The 14,498-nt window shown below is 38.9% G+C and overlaps 1 protein-coding gene across 5 annotated transcripts in view; it reads right to left on the reverse strand.

Annotated features, from left to right (window-relative positions):
• FGD4 (FYVE, RhoGEF and PH domain containing 4) overlaps positions 1-14,158 on the reverse strand; it is an 83,255-nt gene extending 69,097 nt beyond the window's left edge. For 2 of the 5 annotated variants that reach the window (XM_041487463.1, XM_041487462.1), the window contains exons 1-2: positions 13,966-14,158; positions 10,512-10,587 (exon numbers count right to left, since the gene is read on the reverse strand). In XM_041487463.1, the coding sequence (XP_041343397.1) occupies positions 10,512-10,587; positions 13,966-14,058 (169 nt within the window). In that variant the 5' untranslated portion in view covers positions 14,059-14,158. Of the gene's footprint in view, positions 1-4,057; positions 4,130-10,511; positions 10,662-13,965 lie in introns of all 5 variants that reach the window. The other 3 variants (XM_041487467.1, XM_041487464.1, XM_041487466.1) reach the window with 3 other exon arrangements.
• Positions 14,159-14,498: the final 340 nt, after the last annotated feature.

A 14,498-nucleotide genomic window follows, 5' to 3' on the forward strand; every position in this document is an offset into this window, starting at 1 on the left:
CATGTCTGACAACTCACCCTCCAGGACTAGTAGACTATTCTGACTCATGCTGCTAATTTCAATCCATTCTCTTCCTCTAAATAAGCAATCTTTACATCATCAAAAAATTCTTAAGCTTATATGGACACCAAACCTGATTATCCATCAGCAACAGCAGTAAAATAAAGTAAGGGAAAAAACCAGTATCCTACTCAACTTGCCAGTTGTTAATAATAAAAAATTTCAGCATTAAAGAATCATGATAGGCAGCAACACCATTTGCTTTTTGCCTCTTAAAAATAAAGACAGTGGCTCAGAAATTAGGTTTGATGTACTTAGAGATTTTTATGCATTTATGCATTTCGGGGTTTAAAAATGGAGCAATTACAATTCTTAGCAAAATTACTTCAAAATTATAGGGATTCAAGTTTTGGTCTTTTTTCCATCATGAAAGGGACACCTCCTACAAAACATTTTCTAGACTTATGTTAATTCCAACTTTGTATTTAAAAATTAAGTTGTTTACTGAAATATTATAAGCCATCTTGGTATTGGAAAACCTGTTCCATACACCATAAAAACCCTTAGACCATCTGTTCTTGAACAAGAACTAGCTGTACTCATTATAGGAGGATTGCTAGCAGAATGAAGGGCAACAGCAGTCAGAATCCATTTCAGCTTCTTACTTGGCATTTCTTTAATTATTAGGTCTGATTTTACAAAGACACAATGGAAAAAGAATCAACTACGTGGAGCAGCCATCACGCAAGGGAAGGGGCAATGGGACAAACTACAATCTTTGATAGAAGCAATAGGTAACATATATGGAGCAATGCTTAAAAAGGTATCTTCTGTTCATATGACAAAAGTTTTATTCAAGCTCCTTGAAAGGGACAGAGGAAAACAGCACATCCAAAATGATTCTGAGGAGGGGTGGACATAGAAAAGAAAATTTAGTCATCCTCCTTTTTTTGGCTCAGAGACAGAAGTTTAGGAGTAAACTGGTTTTAGCTGGAAGACATGAATGGAAAATAAAGAACATATTGACATCCGGTGTCCTGAACTAATTCCATTGTAAGGATTGTCTTTCACAACAATGACACCATGTGCTTCAGCTTTTCCAATCCCAGCTGCTATCTGACAGACCAAGATTTTGCCATTTTATTCAGGTTGATGAAGTCTGAAACTAAGCTTTAGAAATTTATGTTTTTCAAATTGAATGGGGGTGGGGGTGTCTTTTTGGTAATGACCACTTCAAAATCTATTCACCCAAAACAAGTTATGTGAGTTTAGAATGAGGTATATAGACAGCAGTTAGTCACCATTGTCTGCATAAGATTTGAAAGCTTTCACTAAAACCAACCACAGCACCTAAGTAAGTGACATGTCAGGCCACACACATGCATGGTTTCAAGTTGTTGCCCATTTGTTATACCATTTTTTAGAGTTCTACTGAAACAGGCTTGTAATTCCTGACAGTTGCAACATTTACTGCCTGACAAAGTAAAACAATACAACATTGATCTGCTCTATTATAATATCACCTTTGTTTCAATAGAGAAATCAACTTCCATATAAATATAGACTCATAGAACTGTTTGTGTTGGAAAAGACATCCAAGATCATGGAGTTCAGCTGTTAACCCAGCACCACTGTATTCTCCACTACACCATGTCTCCCGGTGTCACATCCACACATTTTTTAAACACTTCCAGGGATGGCGATTCCAGCACTTTCCTGAGCAGCCTTTATATGAATGCTTGATAACCAATGCTTGATAACCCTGTCAGTGTAGAATTTTTTCCTAAAATCCAATCTAAATCATCCCTGGTGCAAACTGAAAGACAGTTACTCATTACCTGGGAGAAGAGCCTGACCCCCACCTTGCTATAACCTTTCAGGGAGTTGTAAAAAGTTTTAAGGTCCCCCCAGAGCCTTCTTTTCTTGTCTAAACATCCCCAGCTCTCCCAGCTGCTCTCACAGGATTTGTGCTCCAGACCCTTCCCCAGCTCCAGCAGCTCTTTCTCATAGTGAGAGGCCCAGAACTGAACACAGAATTTGAGGTGCAGCCCCACCAGTGCTAAGCACAGGGGCAAAAAATGGTCATGTGTTCCTTTTAGCTCCAAATCATCCAGTATTGAAGAAGTGGACCTCAAGGGAAATAGGATGTCTACATTTTTAAGAGCATTAAAAAATACATCTATTCTCGTAAGTAAGCATAAAGGCTCTGAAGATGCAAAAGGAGACCTCACGCTGCACTCCTGTTACTCCCATTACTTCCCCAGCGATTTCAGGCTCCTCAGTGCCACAAGAAACAAGACTATGGCATTTTTCTTTCACAGGGTGCTCTGAGAGGAGATGTGTGCTGGGCTTGGAAAAAAAGGGTAGCTATTTTGCTTTTGTTCTGACAGGCAGTGTTTGATGCACAAGATGTCAGTGTTCCAAGTGCTGAACCTCTCCCTTCCAAGCTGCTACTGTTTACAGAAGGGGATTTGCAGCAGAGAGATGAGCTATCTCCTTCTCTCCACCTCAGTGACGCTGTCTCCGCTGCAGCCATCCTTCCTCCAATGTTACAACAGCTGTTCCTGTGGATGTCTATTTTTGGCAGCTATCACTAAAGGACAACAAAGAAACACAGACAGAAGTTTTACTAGGCCACCTTAGTGATCTGTTTGGTCCACAAGCTTGGAAGTTATCCTTCCCTCCTAGGCAGTTCTCCAGAATAACTTTCCAGTTACAGAAATATAAGAAACAAGACTTTTACTGTTATGTCTCCAAAGATAGCTATTTTCAGATCAGGCAGGGCACCAGCCTGATACACTGAAACACATTCTGTAAACTAGAATTGCTTTCATTGCCAAGCAGTTTATGGCACCTCTCCCACTCAGCTGTATCAGTACTGGCTTTGAGTTAGTAATGCCTGTAGCAAAGATATTGTTTCTTCCTAAAGCCAATACTAAAGCATATCTAGAGTTATCCAGGCACATTGATTAATATAATTTTCAAGTATAATGGAAATTAAATGATTTAAAATCTAATTTCAAGAAAATCCAGCTATCAAAAGGCTCTAGATTTCAGCCCCTTCCTCTAGTGAAGAAAATCCTCTTGCTAACTGCTGATAACAAAGACACAGCTAATTAACAGAATTTTACATTGTAAACACTGAATTATTTTCATGTCAACAGCAAAACGTAGTGCACAGAAGAATTGTTAAGGAGATGTATGATTGCACAGGGTCCCTCAAGAGCACACTGCAGTCAGGCCTTGCACATCCAAGGTATGAAAGAGCTCATATTGGTGCTATCTACCCAGCAGCAAGGGGGCTGGATCTGGCTTTGCAAGTGGTGCATGAACAGAGAGAAATGGAAAGCCAACATCAAGAGGCTTGCCTCACAACAGCAGAATGAGCTGTCACACTAATGCATTCAATTAAAAAAAATAAAAAAAATCAAGAGGTATGACAAAAGTACAGCAGATTTCAGCTAAAAACTCAGTTTGTCTAGGTAGGACAATTCAGTTCACTGTCTGGAAGCACCCAACAATAGGGCACAGCAACCAGCAGACGTGCCTGATTATTTCTGCAATCTCACAGAGTGTTTCCATGGAAAAGCAGCAGCCTCCTAGGTTTAACATTCAGCGTCTGACAGCTGAGCCAGCCAAAGCTCAGACTCAGAAGGCTCAAAGAGAGATCACAGACAGCTCTTTGGACGTGGTTCTGAGCAATGCAAGACTAAATCCAGCTCTGAGGAAGAGCCCAACCCCAGGGGTTCTGCTCTGTGCCTTTTATTTACCAGTTAAGTTCCAAATGAAAGCAGAACAGACATCAGAGCAGCACATGGGTGGGAGCTGTGGCCACAGGGCTTTCCCTTCTCCTTAGGCTTCACTAAGGAGTTTCTGAAAAGTCTGTACAGGAACTGAAGGACTGCTCTTGGACAGAACTGGCAAAATAAAGATAGAAATGCTGGAAGAATAGCCTATACATTCCCTCCTCTATAAATTATCTCACAGTAATGACCAAAACCAGTAGGAGAGTAAGGAAATGTAGAGAAACCGATGCAACCACAATGAAGTAACTCACGACATTATGGGTATTCAGTGAGCTTGTCTCCTCCACGCAGATACAGGAAGCTCTCATATTTCATCAATCCAACTTGGAAAGAAAAAAGGTTGTCATAACTCCAGAACTTGAAGTTAGTCTTTGCAGAGGTAATCTGAGGTACAGCAGGAGCAGTGGTATTTGAGCAGTACTAAATATTACATCATGCTTTAGCCCACTGCATGTGGATAACTTATTAGTGGCAAAGAATGCAGCAAAAATTCTTGAAATGCATCTAGCAGATCCACTCATATAATACACATTGATTTGATTTAAATTCCTTTCCAAACTCATCAGGCACCACTTTGCTAGAGGTTTCTAAGGTCTAGGGACACCAGTGCCAGATCCAACCCAAACAAACACTTTTCTGGGCAGTCTGTAACAGTCCTCAGAACAACACCATATTCATTTTACAATACACCTTGCTTTTCTCTACCCAAAATCTCCTTCCACAGGTTAACTAAGTACAAAGCCATCTAAAAAAAACCCCTCATTTTGGAGGGTATTTCATCAGGCAAACTTGGAGCATGCTCCTTCCATGTCCACAGTTGACAGTTCCACTGACAAGAGGAAGGAAAAGCACCCACCTCCCCTGCTAGCTCACACAAGAGAGTTAGCTTTTTTTACAACCCAAATTTACAGGCCACTTGGGCCAAGAGTAGCTATCTGTTCCACTGGAGCTACTCAAAATACTCCTGGGTTTTATTTTTGTTTATATTTCAATGGCTTGGAGATTTCATTGCAGTCTACCTCCTCCCACAAGAAGAAGCAACTATTTTCACAGCTGTGGGGGGAAAAAAAAAAGGAAAAAGAGGTTCTGCCAGAAACTGTTTAGAAAATTTTGATGAATACTGGGGGCCTTGGTTACAGTTAGGACTTCCAGGTGGACTTCTGATAAATATATGGTGCTAGAGGGATACAGCAGGTTGTCTCTATTTCAGATCATTTTCTACAAAAGTAATCAGCCCAGTACAGCCTATTGCTGTACCGTATTGCTGGCAGCAAGCACCTTTTGAAAGCTTGTATTATTATTGCTACTAACATATAATGCAACAAGAGGGATCTTGCAAGGATTGTATTATTTTGCTACAAGGAAACACAAAAGAATATTAGCACAAGTCACTGCAGTACCTTGAAAGGTCTAGAATTTTCATCGTTTGCCTTTAATTGCTTTTACTGCACATAAGGATAAGGAAAAAAAAAAACCAACAAACAACATAAATCAAGACACACCTACAAAGAAAGACTCCACATTCTGAGAAATGAACAAGACTGACACACGTGCAGAAAACAGAACTAATAAGCTGATCTTGTTCACTGAAAAAAATTGTGGAGACACTTTTGAAGTTTTGATTGTCTTTGCACTGGTGAGAAAAATGAGTCCAAAGAATGTAGTATCAGCAGGGGTGAATAATTAACTGCATTTCAATGTTCCTTAATTAATACAATATAGTGCAAGTGTGTATCTATATTGTATATATGCACTACAATAAAATATTTTCCATCCAGTCTGCCTGTACTTACATTTTAAACAGCTAGGGTGTATTTTATATTTTTATATCTAGAAATATATCTATAAATACATGTTGATATATTTAAACAGCACTCTAGTAACTCTATTACCTACACTTAGCTTCCAGGAAAATAAAACCTTTGGCAATGCACTGCAAGGTAATGATGTGGGGGGCCACAGTGACACTCACCCCTCGTCTCCTATCCATAATTTCAAAGATCATCACTATTCTCAGACTGCATGTGACAGAAAAATAGGAAGGAAAGGTCAGGAAAATGTCAGAAACCAAGTTCAAATTTGAAGACAAGTCCATGGTGTGCAATGAGGAAGGTCACAAGCCTCTATTTCTCTTTGTAGTGGTAACTGCCTAGGATCAACACATTCTTCTTCTGCTTCTGCTGCTGCTCATCCAAGCCATGAGAATTCAGTTTAGTGCAACTACCTCTGGACATTGGCAGATTACTTGGTCCTCAACCACAGCAAGAAACAAGCCTTCTTTTGATATCAGCAGAAAAACTGGATCTAGACCACAGATTCACTCCTGCACAGATAAGTTTGGCCACAGGCTACTAGAGAAGTTCCTGGCCTCCTGCAGATTTCTAATTCTTCAAGAGAGATCTATACACGTATCAGCTACAGGCCAAGATGAGAAAAACTGTGTATCTTGTTTTTCAAATATTTCTGAGACTCTCCCAGAGGACATCTATTTAACATCAAAACCAGTAAACTGTTTAAGAAAAAAAACCCACAAAAAAAGAAGACAGCTACTTACAGCTACCCATGCCTTTTAAAGGAATGCCAGTGCCACAAGCAGAAATTCTTACATTCCAGTGATTCTATGCAAGTAAACCTACTTATTTGGGAGGCAATCTTCAAAGTGGACATAGAATGAGCATTATCAACTCATTCTATGAAAAAGGAAGTTCTGAATTTCATAACTTAGTGACATAGCTCAGGAAGTAAGCAACAAGAAGCATTTCAACACATACTAACAGCAGATTGTGTGAGTGGGCACCTATGTCAAAGGAAATGTGACTTTAGAATTTCTCCTTAAAAAGAAAAAAAAAATCCTTACACACTGGGAATTGTTTGTCCCAGTGCCATCAAGAATAGTTATTTTCTTTTCTACATTATGGAAGCTATATTCTAATCTCACCTTTAAGGCCTTTTGGGAACCCTCACTTCTAAAGAAAATAATGAGCAGCTCTGGCTATGCAGAATGTCTGTTACTCTGTAGAAGAGCAGTCCTGTATTTTAGTTTGTTAAGAAGTGGAAACACAATAAGTTGAGAGAAAGGATTTCTATGAGTTACTTTCACTTGTAGCCTCACTATTCTTTTGACAGTAATAAACTGTCTAGTAGTAAGTTATTATTTTCCTGTAGCAGGAAACTTGTAAACAAGACAGGTCTTGTAATTTGCTCCTCCATTTTTGCTTCTCATCATTGTGATCTTTACACCCAACTCCAGCAGGAGGCCTCCAACCCTTCTACTGCCACACATTTGCACCATGCAAAATTCAGCAGAAACAAGCATGCCCTGACTGCAAAAAGCTCCTGACTCCTTTCTGCATTGACTGTTACATTATTGAAATTATATGAGAGAATTTTCAGGCAAAAGAAAAAGACTTGATAATTTCCACCACGCCTCAATTAAAAACAAACAAACAAAAAAACCCAAACAAACAAATAAAAACAACAACACCAACAAAAAACTTCTTAAGATACAGTCCCATAGCATCAGGCGTGGATGATGCCAGCAGCTCTCTAGACAGCTGGACACACCTGTCACAGCACCCACTCCATGCAGCTTCTTCAGAAGTCCATTCCTCAATTTGATTTTTTTTTTTAAAGCAGGAGGAGCGAAGAGTTCTAACAAAAAGGGGAGTCTGTGTCTGCTATACTATTGTTTCAAGAAGAGCGACAACTTGCACATCAGTAAAATTATATTTAATGATCAATAGGAATTCTATAAATACACAAGCTGAAGACATAACAGGAGACTACATAGTGAAACACCCAGCCCTGAAGCAAAATTGGCATGCCTAACCCATCCTGGGAAGATAAATTTGAGAAAACTACCTCATCAGAAGTATGAACTATACACTCTCAGCTTAATAGGAGAGAAAGAAGAACACAGTACTTTTTAATAGTTCTTCAGTTGAAAGCTGTCTGATGCTACCAGTGTAAATCAACCACTCTCATTTTCTCCTAACTACCAGCAAGGCAAAGATGCTCAGCATTCTCATGAAAAAATGGAGCTTAAGCATCATCATCTCCCAATACTGTCCCCTATTTCACCCAGAAACCCTCCTGACCCTTTCATTCAAGCTCTGATTCTATAATTTGAAAGCTCAGTATTAATTATAATGATCTTTTTGGTCATATTACTTCTAGCAACCTCCTGCAGAAACAACAATAACAGCAGAAACATTAAATTTTCACACTCTTTCTTCTGAAAATTTCAGGTTATAGAAGGAAGAGATAGCTGAACAGAAATTAATGAAAGAAAAATCGTGGTTTTCAAAGTCTGTGGTTTGCAGAGTTACCTTTGACTTCAGCACTATAACCATTAGGAGTGATTGCTGTCATCAACAGGAAAACAGCTGCATCCGACAGTCTGCAAAGGGCACTTTCTCATCTGGACTCCAGTCACTTAGAATTCAGTAGCACTATATCATATATTACATTTCCATTTATTTAAACTTATTTTATTTAAGCTTCCATAAAGCTTTTTATGACAAATAATTAAGCCTATATTGTAAGACTGGGATTTTTTTGGGGGGGGAGGTGGGGTGCGGGAGGGTTGACTCCTGAAATAGTCTATTTCCATTGCTTCAGTAAATTGTAATCTAATATTTAATTTTAAGCCAATCCCACAGTATCATGGGACACAATACAGCAAAATCTGTAGCTTAACACGTTTCAGATTCAGCTGTTAATCAGTCCCTCTATTCCATAACAAGTAGAAACTTTAATAAGTTGTGACATTCACACCTGAAAACTACAAAATGAAGACAAAGCACCCCAGAAATGATTTTCAGTTCAGTCCTACATGATCCAAAACAACCAATCTCCAAAATGAAATCACATTTAAGACATGTATTTGTCACAGCAAAGACATCTACATACGTGATTTATCAGAAGTGATGCTAAAAGTGGATATAAATACTCCAGCTGACCCAACACAGCACACCAGCAGTGGAGGATTGCCAAGCTGACCTCAAGTGCATTCCTCTGAACACAACATACATCCTGTACCTCTGCCACTTCCCTCTAGAGCAGCAGCTGGCTGCTAGAAACACCTATGTTTCCTATGCAATGGAGAGAATGTTCAATATTTGATTCTAAAAGGGAAAATTCATCCATTTTGTTTTCAGAAAGACCTTGAACAACAGCAACGATATAGCTGAAAGAGATTCTAGTCACAATTATTTAGCCTATGAGGACACTGTGGGCCACAAGAAGCCTTACAGTCTTCCTCAGTGATCTCTCTGGAAAGCTGAGGGATTATGATGCTTAGATTTGGAAGCAGAAAGATTTGAGAAGTTCTTTGAGGATATACAGGAAGCCTATGTGTTAAGGGCAGTACATGATGATAAACATTTGCTTTTTACTCTATCCTCTTTGACAGCAAGGATCTCTGCTGGATGCTGATTTGGGAAGGCAACCAACCTCTAACCCAAAATAAGCAAAATTGTTATGTGTGTTCAGAGGAATGCTTCTGTGTGCACACTATGGTCTCTCCTGTTTCCAGGAATATAACAGAATAATAGCTATGTTTGATTATATTCAAAAAGCTTTTATTTTTAAATAAACAACCAAAGTCAATGAGTACTTTGGAGTTGGACTTTGCTGCTCGTACACTACATCACAGCAAAGGGAGAAAGCTTCAGAAATTCTGGAAACAGTAGCTTAGCAGTATTTTACCCTCATCTATTCAATATCCAGTTTCAGTAGAAAACTTTTTTTTCCCTAGCCAATAGGAAAAAAAGTGCTAACTCCTTGAAACAGGAAAATTAGATAACAAAACTGTAATTCCTCCAGTCCAATCCATAATTTGGCTCAGATTTGCAGGCAAGAAAGCAGAAGAGGAGCTGCTAGAGAACGCTGACATGCACATAAACACTGAAGGTTTTTAGTGTTAGAGAATACTGGGGGGCAGGGTGCTGGCGGTGAGGCTGTTCGGCTGGTTGGTTTGAAGTCTTATCAACAAGCCAGGCCCTGCAGAGTTATTATTAATCATGATCAAATCACATCAGGTTGTCAACATCTGATTGCCCTTACATTTGTACATTCTGTACATGTCCCTCTGAATTAAAATGGTAAAATATTAATCAGCAGTGGCAGCCCACAAGATATTTTCATGCAGCAAAAGTCAAATAAAGTGGAAATTACTTACAGAGCTAAACAAGAACAAAAGCTCCCTAAGTTTGCTTTGTGCCAAAATCTTCATGCTATCCATATTATTATTCAGCCAATGCACGCTGGAATTTTTTTTCTAAAATTTCTTTTAAATAAAAAGTGTTTAAATGAGCAATGCCATAAAATGGGGTGGGGGGGGGGGAAATAAAAATAAAAACCAGAATGCACACCTACACACAAAAAAGGATACACACTTTTTTAATTTGGGTCTCTTCCCTTTACTGCAGATTCTCAGCAGCTGCCCAGCATTTTGCCAAGTCCGTGGCCACATGCACCCGTGACTCTGACTCACCATTTTAGACTGCAAACACTGCTACTTGAGTTGCTTCCTAATCTTTTTATGGTTTAGGGCATCCTCATTATGACTCTGAAATGAGTTGCACACAGAAAGACATACTCTGTGGTATACACTTACACCTTTAAAAACTAAAAATAACAGAAGGATTTACAAACCACAAAAAAAGAAAAAAAACCCCTCAAACAAACAAACAAACACCCTACCAAACAACAGTTCAGTTTTGCCTTCTCCAAGGATTTCTTTGACCTCTTCTGCACAGGGCTTGAACATCTTCATTGACTTGCAACATGTCCAAGACATTCATCAGAATATTTTGTTAAGACTTTCTGTCAACTACCATGACTGACATGAGACTGTGGGGAGGGAGTGAAGGTGGGGGTGGAAATTATGACTTTTTACCTCTTCCAGAACTGAAACTATTGATATGAATGATTACATTCTCATAAGACTTTCAAAGCAGATGCATGAAGCTGGGAAATCAATTCAAAATCAAGGAAATAAATACTCAGCTACAACAGACATGTATTTGCTGTCTTACCTTGAGGAATACGTTTTTGCAAGATTTGGATCCTAGAGCTCATTATCACCTTATCTGTTGTTTTTTAATGTACCTGAACTCTTAGAAGGAAAAATGAAAAATGAGTATTCAAGAATGAATTCTATCATAAGGTCATAGTTCCTTCAGGACAGAAGCTCACAGTAACTTTAAAAATGAGGAAGATGACTCAAGATACAATATCACATATTATATACTCAATGATAATATAACTTAAGGTCTTGCAGCTAGAGAATATAACTTAAGTTCTTTCAGCTATGGAGCTGAACTAGAGGAAGCAGGAATCATGACCAAAATAAGATTTCTTTTGCTATCCAAGACAACGCAGATTGTGCATTTTTTTTTTTCTCCTTTGGGAGGAAAACCACTACTTTATTTGCCTTACAAAGAATAGCAACCAACAAGAAAGGTTATTTCAGCAGGCCCATGCTCTGGACCATTTATATTTCCAGTTAAACAGCCAGGCATCTAAACTCTTAGAGGAACATTTGCAGACCACAACAGGCAAGCAAGTGTTGTCAGACTCCCTCTGGATCAAGCTACACTTCTTGCTGTCTCAACTCATGCAGTAGTTCAGTTTTGGAGGAATCACAGAAAGGTTTGAGTTGGAAGAAACCTTAAAAACCACCCAGTTCCAGCCTCCTGCCATGGGCATCAGAGGTGTGATTGCTGTCACCTTCCACCACAGCAGACGGATCAGAGCCCCATCCAACCCAGCCTTGAATGCTTCCAGGGATGGGGCATCCACAGCTTCTCTGGGCAACCTTCTCCAGTGTCTCTCCACTCTCACAGTAAAGAATCTCCTCTTAATATGCCCCTAAACTGGAGGCAATACTCCAGATGTAGTCTGACCACTTACAGGCTCACTTTCCATGACACAACACAGCTGGTGCATAAATTATTGTCTCATAAGCTCCCCATATCTGCATTGCTCTCTAAACACCAGCTTCTGCTATTGCACAGAGATTTTTCCATCAGGGACTGTAAAACATTTTTGCCCATAATTAACTGCATGGAAGTTCAATCCATTCATCCACTTCATCAATCCATTTTTCCAGTCTGAAAAAGTCCTTCTGGAAAGCATCCCTACCCTACCCATATCAGCTGGTCCCTCTTCACATAACATCATCCCCAAACTTGCTGCAGATGCTCTGCTTTCCCTTGTCCAGGTAGTTCACAGCAGTATGGAACAGTATCAATGTCAGGGGTTAACCCAGGAAATAGGAATTCCTTTTCTTTCCCTGTCTGCCATTTGGCTGGCCTATCAACTGACCAGTGTCTTCTAAAGGAATACTAAAAGAGCTTTGGGAGCCAAACCACCTCCAGAATCACTGTCCGACCGTGTTGTCCATACCCAAAGGGCAACATTCCCTAAATATAAGTACAACAGCATAAGGTGGCTCCTCCTCTAAGCTCAAATACCAGTCTACCTCCAGGCAAATTGCTTTGCTTAGAGCATAATTTAAAGTACAAGAATCTGATCAGTAACTGTTAGTCACTATCTGTCTTCATCTGCTATGTTTCAAGTGTTTTAAGTTCTTCCCTGTCCTGAAGTGTTTGTGTACATGACAGAAAGAAAGCATAAACAAAGAAAGAGACAAGAAGAACTTTGCAAAGCTGTTCTGGTGGGTTTCTTTCCCAAGGGTCCTTTGAAGAGCTTTTGAGTTCAGTAACTTCATAGAACAGAAAGAATGTTTACATTTTTGGCATATTAAGGCATGGCACAACTATTTGTATAAAAATAAATTGATATAATAAATGTCAGAGTAACATGTTCGGTTTGGGTTCTTTGGCTTTTATTCAGAGAGGGTCAGGGATTAGGAAAATATAATAGCAATATCAATTTATCATTATTCACAGAGAAAAAGTTTGCAGATAATTTTCATAGATGAAGTGCAGCACCACCTTGGAACTTAGCTAAAGTCATATGCAAACTGGTGACACATATGGTGCCTCAGGGAATTTAGAAACTAACAAAAGCACAACTGCTAAAATATCCCTTCAAACAATGCAGTTCATATCATGGAAAAAAACTAATTTGGACTCTTTTTCACTCATCTAGAATTTTTACTTTTGGCTGACCATTAAATCTTGCACAGTTTATTTAGGATGGAGAGGAATAGCTTACATGATTACTCTGGGCAATAGAGAGATTAAGTTTAGATGAGAGGTTACGTTTAGACAAGAGATCATAGACTATCAAGAAGACACCATTGAAAACATGTAAAATTAGTTTTAAAAGCCTTTCCATTCAGAAAGGTGGCTTCACCTTCTAGGAGATAAATGAGCTCCATTAGAAACTATGATACCTTACTCCTTTTCAAAGAAGAAAATTGACTCTCACCACTGTGTCCTCACTTTCAAGTGCAAAACCAATTTAGAGATATCTGCATTTGTCACAGAGACACTTTGAAAGAAAAGAAAAAATGAAACAAAACCAAAACCAAACAAATAGAAAACTATTAATGAAGAAATGTGGGAAATACGGTAATCCAAACAACGATGGAATTATGATGATATCCTGCATGAAGAACTTAAAACATAGAAATTCCTATGGTAAGCTACTGAGTTGCTTCAAGAAAACTAAGTTCAAAATCTTTGTCTCTGCAATAAATTTTTTCTTCAACATATTCCTTCATCAGTTCTCTGTGCAGACTTCTGTGTGCATAACCCCAGCATTAATAATCCCACTGACTATGAACATAGGAGGAGGAAACAACAATTAATTACTTGAGGCTGTGCAGATATTTATAAGGCAAGAAAAATGAACATGCAGTTCTTGATGGCACCCATGGTGTTTTTAGGCAGTTGCATGTGAGAGAAAAAAAATAAAGGGCCTCAGGAATCAAAATAAAAATCAGACTTTGTTCTAATATGGGACAGAGGAAACTGCTTTCCCATTAGAGGACAAATAAATATCACCAACTGCCTGACACAAAAGGGAAGAGGAAAACAACAGGAAAACTTGTCAGCTGGGGAAAGCGGTAATCAGCTGCCAGGGATCATGTTAGGGCTGCAGTTGCTTGTCTTTGCCAAGTTTAAAGAGTTAGCTGTTCTAAAAGTATATTTGAAAAATGCCACTAGGGAGTTTAGATACTGACCTTGTATGGAAAAATTCCACTGAGAAGACAGCAAATTTCCAGGATCCCGGGAATTTTGTTAAAAGTCATCTCATGATTTCCCAGGTTCAGCATCAAAAGAGCTATTCCAAAAATGCAACCAATGTTGCTTTTTTCCCCGCTCACATCCCTACCCACAGGGCTGCCAGTCTCCCATGTGCCTGTCTGGATTTAGTTCTGTACATCCCACTCCAAAGGGAACAACTTCTAGACTGAGAATGTTGCTACTACTATATCATCACTAATCTATTTTTACTGGCTGATGCATGGGGCTTCTGGGAAGACAGCAGATATAACATTTCTCTCGGTATTTTAAGATTATTCATGTACAGGGCTCTCAGCAATACTATTTGTTGATATTTTAGAGAAACACTGTTAATAAGCTCACAAGTATTTTAGGACTTAAGAGGCCTAAATCTAGTAAAAAAACCCAACCAAACAAAAAAATTCAAGAAGAAAGCAACAAGGTTTTCCTCATATAACAGTGTGCTTGAAACTAAACTACTTTTTTCAGA

This window comes from Pyrgilauda ruficollis, unplaced genomic scaffold (assembly GCF_017590135.1).
Source record: "Pyrgilauda ruficollis isolate IOZ18807 unplaced genomic scaffold, ASM1759013v1 scaffold80, whole genome shotgun sequence".
NCBI lineage: Eukaryota > Metazoa > Chordata > Aves > Passeriformes > Passeridae > Pyrgilauda > Pyrgilauda ruficollis.